The 14783-nt window shown below is 41.2% G+C and overlaps 1 protein-coding gene across 4 annotated transcripts in view; it reads right to left on the bottom strand.

Annotated features, from left to right (window-relative positions):
* The window catches only part of pex5la (peroxisomal biogenesis factor 5-like a), a 176680-nt gene extending 162216 nt beyond the window's left edge, over window positions 1-14464 (bottom strand). For all 4 annotated transcript variants that reach the window (XR_003867317.1, XM_029695522.1, XM_029695523.1 and 1 more), the window contains exon 1: window positions 13916-14464. Coding sequence is in view for 3 of the 4 variants with exons in the window: in XM_029695522.1 (XP_029551382.1) it covers window positions 13916-13936 (21 nt within the window). In the remaining variant the exon portion in view is untranslated. The remainder of the gene's footprint in view (window positions 1-13915) is intronic.
* Window positions 14465-14783: the final 319 nt, after the last annotated feature.

Below are 14783 nucleotides of genomic sequence, written 5' to 3'. Positions count from 1 at the left end.
CAATGCAATGGAGACCACCTCCGAAACACAAGGACACACTAACCTGCTAAAATAAAGAAAAACAATGGGAATGAAAAATGCTAATGGAAAGGTCTTTGCAACACTACAACACAAGCTGTATCGAATCAGTGACCTACTTAAATACAGTACTGTACCAGTGAAGGAGATTTAGTGCCAGAGTTAGGAGACAAGCCCTTCAAGAAAGCCATACTACTGTACTTGTAGCAAACCTTATAGAGGAACGAATAAGACAATTTATCAATGTAAAAACCTTATAGAGGAATGAATAAGACAATCTATCAAACCATTGCTGTATCAAACCATTGCTTGATATGACTAGACGAGACAATGTCTCTCCATTGTGCCATAGGATCTAAATACAATCAGGCATCTATGGTCAGACAATCCCTAAGGTCCTATGTTTGTAATTACATGATCATGTTGTCCAGCAGAGCAAGTATGCTGATTGGTGTTGAATCCGGAAGACATTAATGTTTACAGTGATTCGCTTCCTTATTAATAAAATCCACTGTATCTTTGTTATCATAAATGCCAAGAAAAGCAAGTCTTCATTGTGAAGTCTGAACATTATGGCTTGCTGTCCAAAGGAATGATGGCATAGCAGTCCATGCAGAAGAAGAATGCTTTAATGTCCAGTTACTTAGGGAGGAATGGAAATTCCTTCTTTTGTTTTGGAGCCCAACCCTCGAGACACAGTTCAGCGCCTCTGGATCAGTCGAAGGGGAACTGACAGTTTTTTAACTCCTCATATGAAACAAACAGGCAATACTTAATATCAGTAAAAAAAAATCACATTTCTAGATAATGCTTCAAAACCAACTTCATGAGAGGTTTTAAAAATAGGTTATATTTGACAAAAAAATTCCATGACGTACAGTAAGACATTGTTGGCAGGATAGATGGATGCAGTTCAATGCATGATTCATATAATTCACCAACACATTTCTTGGTAGTCCAAAACATATTACTATCAGGTTGTATATCACAGCTGGCCTGGTACATTGTTTGGGCGTTCGGGATGCACTGTTTTCAGTTTCAAAGATCAATATTTTGAACAAAAACGGATGACTTTAACTAAGGCTAGGAATGTCGATCACAGCGCGCAACAGAACAGTGTACAGCCTACACTCGGCTAGGAATGTCGATCACAGCACGCAACAGAACAGTGTACAGCCTACACTCGGCTAGGAATGTCGATCACAGCACGCAACAGAACAGTGTACAGCCTACACTCGGCTAGGAATGTCGATCACAGCACGCAACAGAACAGTGTACAGCCTACACTCGGCTAGGAATGTCGATCACAGCACGCAACAGAACAGTGTACAGCGTACACTCGGCTAGGAATGTCGATCACAGCACGCAACAGAACAGTGTACAGCCTACACTCGGCTAGGAATGTCGATCACAGCACGCAACAGAACAGTGTACAGCCTACACTCGGCTAGGAATGTCGATCACAGCACGCAACAGAACAGTGTACAGCCTACACTCGCTTTGGTGTTTTTATGAAATAGTGTTCATTACATCGTTTTCAGTCATAGCTAAAGTTTATATTGCTGTTGATTTACATCTGGGACTGCAAGTTTGTGTCCCAGATTCCTCTTAAATTGCAGTTAGCTGCTAGCAGATTCCTGTTAAGTAGCAGTTAGCTGCTAGCCATCATGAAAATGGAGCAGGCTAACGCTAGCAGTGCTAGCCCACTGGTGTTTTTATCCAAGGCTGGGAATAAATGCTTCAGGTGTTTCCACACATTCACAAGATGAAGATAAGGTGGAACTGGACAATTGACAGGGATTTGTCTGCCCTAAATGCACTACCATCAAGTATCTTAGAGAAGAGATCCTCTGGCTGTTAGCTTGGCTGGGAGAAAAGGAAAACCTGCTTTCTAAGTAACCCCGACCTTGCTGTAACCCAGGCAAACCCAATCTCAGTTTTAAATGCCTCCTATAGCAAAGCTGTCGATGAGTCGGGCGGCGTTGATCTGTTCCAATCCAACAAACAGATGTTAAGCTTAACTCCGCGGCCCAAGGGAGACTGGACACTCGCAATGCGTAGCAGATCAGGGAGGCAGTCTGGCCACCCATAAACCCAAGAAAATCCGATCCAGCTATCAAACAGCTTTGCCCCGCTAGAGACGGACCTACCAGCACCGTGAGTCAACAAGGATCATGGGTGTATACCAACAGCCAGGCACCCTCCCCCACAACCACTGCAGTTCAGTAGGTTGTTTCCCCATGGGATTCCATCACTATCACCTTCAATCTGGACAGCTCGATGAGGAGAGATTTTGTCCTGCCTACGGTCTGTGGACCGACCAAGGTCCACTGTCACCCAGGAGCCCGTATCCATGACATCAACTCTCTCCTGCCCACGGTTCTGGCCAACTAATGCACTATTGACACCATCGTCACTCACTTAGGTTTTAACGACCATCGTTTTAGGCTATCTGAAGAACTGAGGGAGGACTTCTAAAAGAAATGTAAGACCCTTGCTAGCACAGGGAAAATAACAATTATCTCTGGCCCCCTCCCATGCTCCCGAAGGGGTTCGGAACGTTTCAGCTGACTCTTTGCCCGAAACGAGTACCTGAAGAAACTTGGCAATGACAGGAATGTCTCTTTTTGTGACAACTTTGATTTGCTGTGGGAGGAACCAACACTTTTTAAAACAGACAGGATTCACTCTAACCACAGGGGTTCCAGGATTATTTCCAGCAACATCAAACTGTTTAAGAGACTGACAGACAGTGTCTGGTAGTGCTCCAGTCCTCCCTGTCAGAATAAGCAACAGAGGACTTGGAAACCATATCAACTCCTATAGAAATAGTACTATGGTTATTGTGAGTAACCTAATTTATATTCCTTTAACTCCACCTTCTAGTGGGTCTATACAAACTGTCATCTCCTACCATTCTGATAGATTTGAGACTGGCAGAAAAAAATTGCTGTAATGTTAATAATTTGATTGTTATTCCATTGGTTACCTCTAGGCAGATGCTCCAGGGGCAGAGTGGCCCACACTCATTGATATGGCACATTTAAATGTTAGAGCAATCACTAGTAAAACCTTTCTTGTGAATGACCTCATTACCTACAACAAAAGTTGATTGCATGTTTCTCACTGAAACATGGCTGTCTTCAGACTGTAGTGTTATTCTTATTGTGTATCCTGTTTCCATTGATCATCCTTGAGATGTTTCTACAACTTCATTGAAGTCCACCTGTGGTAGATTCAATTGATTGGACATGATTTGGAAAGGCACACACCTGTCTACATAAGGTCCTACAGTTGACAGTGCATGTCAGAGCATGTTCTGAGACAGGATTGTGTCGAGGCACAGATCTGGGGAAGGGTACCAAAACGTTTCTGTGGCATTAAAGGTCTGCAAGAACACAGTGGCCTCCATCATTCTTAAATGGAAGAAGTTTGGAAGCACCAAGACTCTTCCTAGAGCTGGCCGCCCAGCCAAACTGAGCAAGGGGCTTGGTCAGGGAGGTGACCAAGAACCAGATGGTCACTCTGACAGAGCTTCCTCTGTGGAGATGGGAGAACCTTCCAGAAGGACAACCATCTCTGCAGCACTCCACCAATCAGGATTTTATGGTAAAGTGGCCAGAAGGAATCCTCTCCTCAGTAAAAGGCACATGACAGCCCACTTGAAGTTTGCCAAAAGGCACCTAAAGAACTCTCACACCATGAGAAACAAGATTCTCCAGTCTGATGAAACCGAGATTGAACTCTTTGGCCTGAATGCCAAGCGTCCCTTCTGGAGGAAACCTGGCACCATACCTACTATGAAGCATGGTAGTGGCAGCATCATGCTGTGGGGATGTTTTTCAGCGGCAGGGACAGGGAGACTAGCCAGGATCGAGGGAAAGATGAACGGAGCAGAATCTTCACAAATGCCTTACTATAATCCCCAAACATTCTATGAATTTATGAAAACGTGCAAAGTGCTTGCTTATCAGATAATGTATAAAAAATAATTTTAAATACTATTTTCTTCCTGGGGGTGTATATGAACTGATATTAAGTTGCTAAAATGCTGTCAGTTCCACTTTAAGATTACCTTGCTCAAGGCAGGAGATACCATCTAGGATACTGATGCCAACAACCCTCCCGTTGCCTGTAATACTCTCTACCAGATTTGTTCTTCATTGCAGCTCACTCCTCACCAGACCTGGGATTCAAACTGTCAACCCATTGACTGCTGACTCATCTCTCTAAACCTTTAGGCTACCTGCCAACTATCTGTAACATTCTCCTTACAAAATATTGTAGAAATATATTTAAAAAATCACATTCAGAGTTACATTTGCAAATACCTCAGAGCTTTTCTGAAATGGATGAGCAGTTTTACACATTTGCACATTTGCCAATTCTGTATGTTGCTGGTTAGGGGTGCTGTATGTTGCTGGTTAGTGGTGCTGTATGTTGCTGGTTAGTGGTGCTATATGTTGCTGGTTAGTGGTGCTGTATGTTGCTGGTTAGTGGTGCTGTATGTTGCTGGTTAGTGGTGCTGTATGTTGCTGGTTAGGGGTGCTGTATGTTGCTGGTTAGTGGTGCTGTATGTTGCTGGTTAGTGGTGCTGTATGTTGCTGGTTAGGGGTGCTGTATGTTGCTGGTTAGTGGTGCTGTATGTTGCTGGTTAGGGGTGCTGTATGTTGCTGGTTAGTGGTGCTGTATGTTGCTGGTTAGGGGTGCTGTATGTTGCTGGTTAGTGGTGCTATATGTTGCTGGTTAGTGGTGCTGTATGTTGCTGGTTAGTGGTGCTGTATGTTGCTGGTTAGTGGTGTTGTATGTTGCTGGTTAGTGGTGCTGTAGATTGCTAGTTAGTGGTGCTGTATGTTGCTGGTTAGGGGTGCTGTATATTGCTGGTTAGTGGTGCTGTATGTTGCTGGTTAGTGGTGCTGTATGTTGCTGGTTAGGGGTGCTGTATATTGCTGGTTAGTGGTGCTGTATGTTGATGGTTAGTGGTGCTGTATGTTGATGGTTAGTGGTGCTTTGCCGGAGGTTCACAGGAAAACATTGAAATCATGTTTTGTACTCTGATTAATTATTTGATAAAACAATGGCTTTTATTCTTATCTAACAACCTTGTCTAACAATTCCCAAGTGTAACTTTCAAAGTATTTGGATGGGTTTCAAAGAGCATACACACTACGCTCATTGTTATACACAGCATAAAACGGGTAGACCTCACAGTTTCTGTCCAATGACACATGGCAGACACTACTCTCTGACAGAGGTGTTTTCCCAGATGTGGTGGGAGATGGAATGGCGTATGTACTGTAAGCCCTATTGTTGATCTGTCAGTTTAGAACAAATAATCAGGATTAGAGAGATGTGGAGGGAGATGGAATGGCGTATGTAAGCCCTATTGTTGATCTGGCTGTTAAAATAATCAGGATTAGAAAGATGGGCAGAAGTTGGGACAGAATTTCTATCAGATTTCTGCCCGGCAATTATGTTTGTGCCAACCGATGAGATTACCCAGACAGTATCCAATGGTGTACACTGGGCCAAAGTTAAGAACAGGATGGCACGTTATCACATCTATACAACACCAAGATATTAAATCCCCAACATTGTCTCATCGGCATATCACCACAATCCACCACAATCCTGGTTTATTTATGAAAATTAATCATCTGTTTTACATAGGCATTATAACAACCAGGTACATTAAAATGATAATGCCCTCGAAGCCGGTGTTTGGAGGATATATTGGTAGGGTGTTTTTGTTTCGGGACGGCAAACACCGGCCTCGAGGGCATTATCACCTTTATACAACGGTTTAGCAACATATTCAAATAATGATTGACATATTTTCATTAAAAACTGTATTTTATTCATACTATTTCATCCTTCCACGAGATATAGTCTCGACACATCTAGGGTTGCAGCACAAGCCGGCTGGTCGTTCATTCGATCAGTTAGGTTGCCAGAGACGCGACCCAGTCGGGAAGTCTTTTTATTCTATATCTATGGACGCGACCTAGTCGTTCGTTCTAAATGTACCGTTGCCATGCTGGCTGGCAATGTTCACTTCCAACTAGCTGCATTTCGTTTCGTTTGACCTGTTTGAATCTTTTTTTTTTTACATTTCTCTGTATATACAGTATGCATACACATTTTGGTGATTCAGGATTTCCACTGGCTGAGAAAAGCTGCCTGCCTGTCTCATCCCGACACATTCATTACTAGGGGACATCTGGAGATTGAATTTCAATATTTAAACAATGTTGCAAATGTTGGAGAGACATTCAGCAAAGTTTATATAAATCTCCGCTGATGAAAACCAAATGCTAGTCTAAAAGAAATGGGAGATAATGTCCAGGTTTTATTTTTAAAGAGGACATCAAGTTTATACATTTCCTGGTTGGGCTAATGAGATAGTGGACTGCGCAGTGAGATGGAACCATAAATAGGCATTTCAACGTCATAGCCGTAGCCAGTGGTAACTTGTGGAATAGACACCTGCTGGAACACGGTTTAAACCAATTAGCATCCAGGATTAGAACCACCCATTGTATAAAGGAAAAATAACAACCAGGAACATAGGCATAATAACAACCAGGTACATAGACATAATAACAACCAGGTACATAGGCATAATAACAACCAGGTACATAGACATAATAACAACTAGGTACATAGACATAATAACAACCAGGTACATAGGCATAATAACAACCAGGTACATAGGCATAATAACAACCAGGTACATAGGCATAATAACAACCAGGTACATAGGCATAATAACAACCAGGTACATAGACATAATAACAACCAGGTACATAGACATAATAACAACCAGGTACATAGGCATAATAACAACCAGGTACATAGACATAATAACAACCAGGTACATAGGCATAATAACAACCAGGTACATAGGCATAATAACAACCAGGTACATAGGCATAATAACAACCAGGTACATAGACATAATAACAACCAGGTACATAGGCATAATAACAACCAGGTACATAGGCATAATAACAACCAGGTACATAGGCATAATAACAACCAGGTACATAGGCATAATAACAACCAGGTACATAGACATAATAACAACCAGGTACATAGGCATAATAACAACCAGGTACATAGACATAATAACAACCAGGTGCATAGGCATAATAACAACCAGGTACATAGACATAATAACAACCAGGTACATAGACATAATAACAACCAGGTACATAGGCATAATAACAACCAGGTACATAGGCATAATAACAACCAGGTACATAGACATAATAACAACCAGGTACATAGGCATAATAACAACCAGGTACATAGGCATAACAACAACGAGGTACATAGACATAATAACAACCAGGTACATAGGCATAATAACAACCAGGTACATAGGCATAATAACAACCAGGTACATAGACATAATAACAACCAGGTACATAGGCATAATAACAACCAGGTACATAGGCATAATAACAACCAGGTACATAGGCATAATAACAACCAGGTACATAGGCATAATAACAACCAGGTACATAGGCATAATAACAACCAGGTACATAGACATAATAACAACCAGGTACATAGACATAATAACAACCAGGTACTGTATATGAGGGAGCGGAGAGCCAAGTGAAAAAACCCAATGAGAAATGACAGGAGAAGGGAGATGGGGCTTCTTTGTCTGCTCACCCTTTGTAATAAGCCAATGCATTCACGCAACTCTGAGAGAGTGGTTGCATAGATTTACTGTGATATCAATTTAAAGGGAAGGTAGACGATAGCTCTGACTAGCAAACCCATTGAAAGGTCCCGCGCTGCTGCAGTAACTTGAAGAAGCATAGTAATCATTGTAATCTTTTTAAGATGTTGAGCTACAGAATGCAGACAGCACAAGAAAATGATTTATTGTAAGTCTCAAGACCCTGTTCAGAGGTCCGATCCATTCTTATGAATGGTTAAAGGAAAATACAACCGGTATGATGCATTTTGCAACATACCGGATGTATTTCTATATTTTTGAAAGTGTTATATCTTGAAAACGTAATTGCTGACACGCAAAACACTTTGGGACTGTATATCAACAATGGACTAATGAAACAAATACCAAAAGATAGTTTTTGGGGGTGTAATTTTCCTTTAACAATTCATAGAGTTGAAGTGACCTCTCGACAGGGTCTTGAGACTTACAGTAAAACAAATCCTGGCCTATATGAACTTTCTATCTAGTTAGAAGGCTGTGAGGCACAGTGTCCAACTGAATATGTGTCCAAGACTTGGCTGTCAAGCTAACTGTTATAAAAATACAGTCATCCACATCCTTCCATGACAGAAATGTAGTCCACATGAAGATAATGTACAGACAGATCAGTAAGTGCTGGTTGCGGTCACAATACAGTATGCTGTAGTGTGCAGTTCGCTTCTTAACAAAATAATAAACAGCATAGACTTGAAATTAGCTTCAAGGAGAAAGGTGTCGTCACTGTCAAGATAAATGCCTCCCTTTACACAAGCTGAGTGATGCAGCTGAGAGCCCATCACTGACAGATAAAGCGTCCGGTTTGCATCGACTGAACATTTGCAGATAAAACAACATGGAAAATGTATTATCAAGTATTGCTTACGTGCTATGATCTAAAAGCAAAGCCAGAGGCAAATGTTTTCCAGTCATGAGACGGGACACATAAGAAGTATCAGCTAACCTAAATGAAATCATCAGTCATTATAAAAGCTTGGTTATTTGTCCGATTTATGGGGCTGTGCTATTTGAAACAAAGATCAGATAAAAAAAAAAAATAATAAATAAATAAAAAAATAAAAAAATAAAAATCGGGAAAAAACATCTCTCCAGTACTGACACACCTACCCCCTCTTTCATGCACACACACGCGAGCACACAAACACAGAGACAGACACACACACACACACACACACACACACACACACACAGAGACAGACACAAACACACACACACAGAGACAGACACACACATAAACAGACACACACACACACACAGACAAACACAGACAGACACACACACAGACAGACAGAGACAGACACACACACAGACACAGAGATAGACACACACACACACACACACACACACAGAGACAGACACACACACAGAGACAGTCACACACACACACACACACAGAGACAGACACACACACACACACACAGACAGACACACACAGAGAGACAGTTACACACAGAGACACACACACACACACACACACACACAGACACACACACACAGACACACACACACAGAGACACACACACACACACACACACACACACACAGACACACACACACAGAGACACACACACACACAGAGACACACACACACACACAGAGACACACACACACACACACAGAGACACACACACACAGACACACACACAGAGACAGACACACACAGAGACAGACACACACACAGAGACAGACACACACACAGAGACAGACACACACACACACAGAGACACACACAGAGACACACACAGAGACAGACACACACACACACAGAGACAGACACACACAGAGACAGACACACACAGAGACAGAGACAGACACACACAGAGACAGACACACACAGAGACAGACACACACAGAGACAGACACACACAGAGACAGACACACACAGAGACAGACACACACAGAGACAGACACACACACACACACAGAGACAGAGACACACACACACAGAGACACACACACACAGACAGACGTGTACAGTAAATGGAGGCCAGAAAAACATTCATCAGATATTCAAAGGATGTTCAATACAGAAAAATGACAGTCATTATTGCAGCTTGGATTCACACTCTCCATTCGTAGTACATTACAGTTCTGGAAAGGTGTTCTATCTAATTAAATAGATTCAAATGTATCTATAATTAAATGTTACAATACATTGTTTGACAGTTTTTAATAAGCTCTGTCTGGAGAGGCCTTTGGTACATAAACAAGTTTATAAAAGTGGTTGTTTGGATCCTAGATGCTGATTGGACAAGCAGCGTTCCAAGCTGTGCTGCATTGGCCGTCACTAGCACACTATGCCTGCTAATATAAGACTAGCATTTAGTTTAATACAGCGGGGGTTAATATAAGTCTAGCATTTAGTTTAATACAGCGGGGGTTAATATAAGTCTAGTATTTAGTTTAATACAGCGGGGGTTAATATAAGTCCAGCATTTAGTTTAATACAGCAGGGGTTAATATAAGACTAGCATTTAGTTTAATACAGCGGGGGTTAATATAAGTCTAGTATTTAGTTTAATACAGCGGGGGTTAATATAAGTCTAGCATTTAGTTTAATACAGCGGGGGTTAATATAAGACTAGCATTTAGTTTGGTACAGCAGGGGTTAATATAAGCCTAGCATTTAGTTTAATACAGTGGGGGTTAATATAAGCCTAGCATTTAGTTTAATACAGCGGGAGTTAATAAAAGCATTTAGTTTAATACAGCGGGGGTTAATATAAGTCTAGCATTTAGTTTAATACAGCGGGGGTTAATATAAGTCTAGTATTTAGTTTACTACAGCGGGGGTTAATATAAGACTAGCATTTAGTTTAATACAGCGGGGGTTAATATAAGTCTTGCATTTAGTTTAATACAGCGGGGGTTAATATAAGTCTAGCATTTAGTTTAATACAGCGGGGGTTAATATAAGTCTAGTATTTAGTTTAATACAGCGGGGGTTAATATAAGTCTAGCATTTAGTTTAATACAGCGGGGGTTAATATAAGTCTAGCATTAGTTTAATACAGCGGGGGTTCATATAAATCTAGTATTTCGTTTAATACAGCGGGGGTTAATATAAGTCTAGCATTAGTTTAATACAGCGGGGGTTAATATAAGTATAGTATTTAGTTTAATACAGCGGGGGTTAATATAAGACTAGCATTTAGTTTAATACAGCGGGGGTTAATATAAGACTAGCATTTAGTTTGGTACAGCAGGGGTTAATATAAGCTTTGCAGTCTCCTCTCCGACCTCGGAAACAATGATTTACTTTTGAATTTGGATCCGCTATCGCGTTGGGCCGAACAAAGCCATTTACCTGTGACTGTATTCATGATACAGCATTGTCTCGTGTACATTATTGCTTAAATAAGTGTTGTGTAATGAACTGGTTGTATAAGGAATTTAATCAGTGGAGGCTCAGAGAGGGGAGGGGAAGACCATCCTCCTCAGTGAATTTCATAGAAATAGTAAAACAATTTAAAAAGCGTCCTTTTTAGTGAAAACTATATTAAATATATTCACGTCACCAAATAATTGATTAAAACACACTATTTTGCAAAGAAGGTCTACAGAAGCCTCTAAAGCACTCTGTAGGATAGCACAATGGTGTAGCCAGAGGACAGCTCGCTTCCGTCCTCCTCTTGGTACATTGGCTTCAATACAAAACCTAGGAGGCTCATGGTTCTCACCATAGACTTACACAGTAATTATGACAACTTCCGGAGGACGTCCTCCAACCGATCAGAGCTCTTGCAGCATGAACTGACATGTTGTCGACCCAATCAAAGGATCAGAAAATGAATCTAGTACTGAAAACACAAGCTACAGCTAGCTAGCACTGCAGTGCATAAAATGTGGTGAGTAGTTGACTCAAAAAGCAAGATAAACTATTGTCTAACAGTTTTGAACAAATTAATATCTTCAAAAATTAAGGAGAAGCAAGAGAGAGAGCACCTGGCTCTAATAGAGAGGGTTGCTACGTTAGCTAGCTGGCTATGGCTATCTAACACTAGAACTCTTCCAAGTCAAGGTAAGCTTTTGGTTTTATTAATGTTTTGCCACTGGGGCCCGCCGGTTTAACTGCTAAACAGCTTGTGGTACACTGCACTGCATGATTATAGTGGGTTTATTAACGTGTTAGTTCTAATAGATAGCTATGTTGACTATGATGTGTTAGCTAATATGGTGTCATCGATTTAGGCTGTGTATAGCGTGTGTGTAGCGGTTAGCGGTTATGGTATGAAGGTTTGGATTGGAAGGTTTTTTTTGCCTTGTCACAGACAACTGTTGTATTGTGCACTGAAGTCCACAAGCAAAGAGAAAAGGTGAGAGGAGAAGAGTGCGTAGATGCGAGAAGAAATTATACAATGAGTAAATGATCATGCTGTTTGTATGTGGCTGCTATGGAAGTGAACTGTGCTTGCGGTGATCAGGGGTGTATTCATTCCGCCAATTCTGTTGAAAAACTTTTCTTAAATGGAAGTAAATGGAACAAAACAGGCATGAACTTGTCCGATAGAAACTCTTGTTTGCAACTGTTGGACTAATGATGACACCTTAGATCAGCTAGACGCAGGCGATAATGTAATAAGGCAGTATTGAATGTGTCACTGTCTATCACCTTCATTACACATTTTTTTTATCTGGACCTGTGCTGCAAACGTACATTTTTAGGCCACAACCTCATGATGGGTATAGGGTAGATGTTAGTATATTACCTTTATTTAACTAGGCAAGTAAGTTAAGAACAAATTCTTATTTTCAATGACGGCCTAGTGGGTTAACTGCCTTGTTCAGGGGCAGAACGACAGACCTTATCAGCTCGGGGATTTGAACTTGCAACCTTCCAGTTACTAGTCGAACACACTAGGCTACCCTGCCACCCTGAGTACCACGTAGTAGCCTAAATCTATTGCTGTTACATTGAGCTGGGTGAATGGAATATGAATGACAGTCATCCAATATGCTGTAATAGAAATAAGGCCTTGCTCATAAAATTACAAATTAATAAAACGACCTCCATCATCTTAAATGGCACCGACCACCACTGATTTGAATCCATGAATCAATTATTTATCTAACCAACAAAATCTTGACAAGTCATCAATCTTGGTACAGCTTGTATTCAAGACGTTTTATATTGTGATTTTACTGACCAAAAGATGACCATGCCAGGAATGGGACATAGGTCTGGTAACAGTTTGACCATCATTCATTGCACGTGTACTTTTGATTACTTTCATGATGTGTTTATTTATTTGAGCCCTCTTATAGATATCATGACTACTGTTAACCAGTTTCACTGTTTCAAACTCATTGAATTGTATGAGGGCAGACCTCTCTTGAGGTCAAATTAACTTCTATCAGAGGTCGAGTATTTGAATGATAATACTTTTGATTGTGGATCATATAAATGTCATAAATAAACTATTCAACTTGAGCAAAGAATATCTTCCCAAAGAATTTGACATCAGATTCCTGTATCTTCCATACCATTGTTTCCGGTCACGTTGACATAATTGAAACGTTTATTTGACTTTTTGTGGGCGCAATTATGTTTACATGCAGGAATATGAGCTACTCTGGGGACAGAATTTTATCTCAATAGAAACCAAGCTGTCGAGACAAACCAAGCTGTCGTCAAGGTTAAACTATAGGCACCGCAAGTGCCCTATATCAAGGCGGCTCTCTACATTATTCAATAAAAACCCACATGAAACATAAAAGAGGTTAAAATGTACGTCCCGGAAGTCAATTATTCCCAACGTGACACTGACTATGAATTGCTTGTTGTTTATTTAAATAGCGCTGCATTTTCTAAAGCAGTTGAAGTGATCGTATCATTATCTGAGCGCGCAAGTCACTACAGTCTGTGATGGGACAAAATAAACAGACCCTGTCGCGTTGATATAAAACATAGGCCTACGGCCAATGGACAGTTATTTTTACAGTCACGACACCACAGTGGTCATCGTCTAATTGTCTCCTCGTATTCCGTTATTAGGCTACCTCATATTCCCTGTGTAGAAACGTCCTTGGCATGAACTAGGCTACATGATAAAACCACCTTCTACAGAGTTGACATGTAAGCTATTCAACATCACCCTCATACACACATAGAATGCATTTCTATTTCAAAAGAACAAAACATCTTACCTGCAAATGACCCTGGTACATATTGAGCTTAAAGTCAATTCCTGATTCTGCGACGATGGATTTTTAAGCTACTTTAAGGCTTGCAATACAGATACAGTAAGCGACACTGGGAGTGTCCATACGTACAAAGAGTTCTGGAACAAGAAGCAGAATGTTTCAATTCGCTCAGAAGTGCAGGCTCCAATTGAGACTTTGAATGTTACGCCAAGGAAAGGAGCTGTCCTCGCTTAAGGTGCTGAAACGTAGTGTTTTTGTCATGTATTTTTTTTGCCGGTGTTTTAAAGGTAGCCAGGCGACAGCACGGGAGAGATAAGTACCCTACCAGACCCCACTTCAATGCGAGGCGCCCAGAAATCTTCACAGCGCTGCCAAAAGCTTCTGGGTCCTCGGCTTCGGGAGACAACAATTCAGTTAGTCAAGTAAAATCTCCAGTGTTATGTCTTCATTGTGCACACTACCGCTCTCCGCCTCTCGACCGTTGCTTAATAATTGTTTTGACGCTTCTCGGGTTCATCCTCTTCTTATACTCCTCTCTCCTGCTTCCCAGCCTTCCTCCTCTGGGCGCCGCTGGAGCCTCCTCCTGGATTCACGTGCTCTGAAGTAGGAGCAAGTTGAAATTGGGGGCAATTCAGACATTTGGAGCTTGTTTCAGGCGGTGTGCTGCAGGTATTACTATATATTCTGTAGGTATAGGCTACAGTATGTTTTGGTACCTACTTATCTATATTTTCAGGTTTATATGAAGCCTTATAATAACTGTTTGCCATCTTGCTGTAGTTGGAAACCAATGAATGCAATTGGCCTAAACGAACTGGTTGCGTGTGCCCTGAGTCTGTACTATAATGCCACCTCCTTGTCACGTCATGCC

This window comes from Salmo trutta, chromosome 17, assembly GCF_901001165.1.
Source record: "Salmo trutta chromosome 17, fSalTru1.1, whole genome shotgun sequence".
NCBI classification, from domain to species: domain Eukaryota; kingdom Metazoa; phylum Chordata; class Actinopteri; order Salmoniformes; family Salmonidae; genus Salmo; species Salmo trutta.
This window is presented reverse-complemented; position numbering and strand designations above follow the sequence as displayed.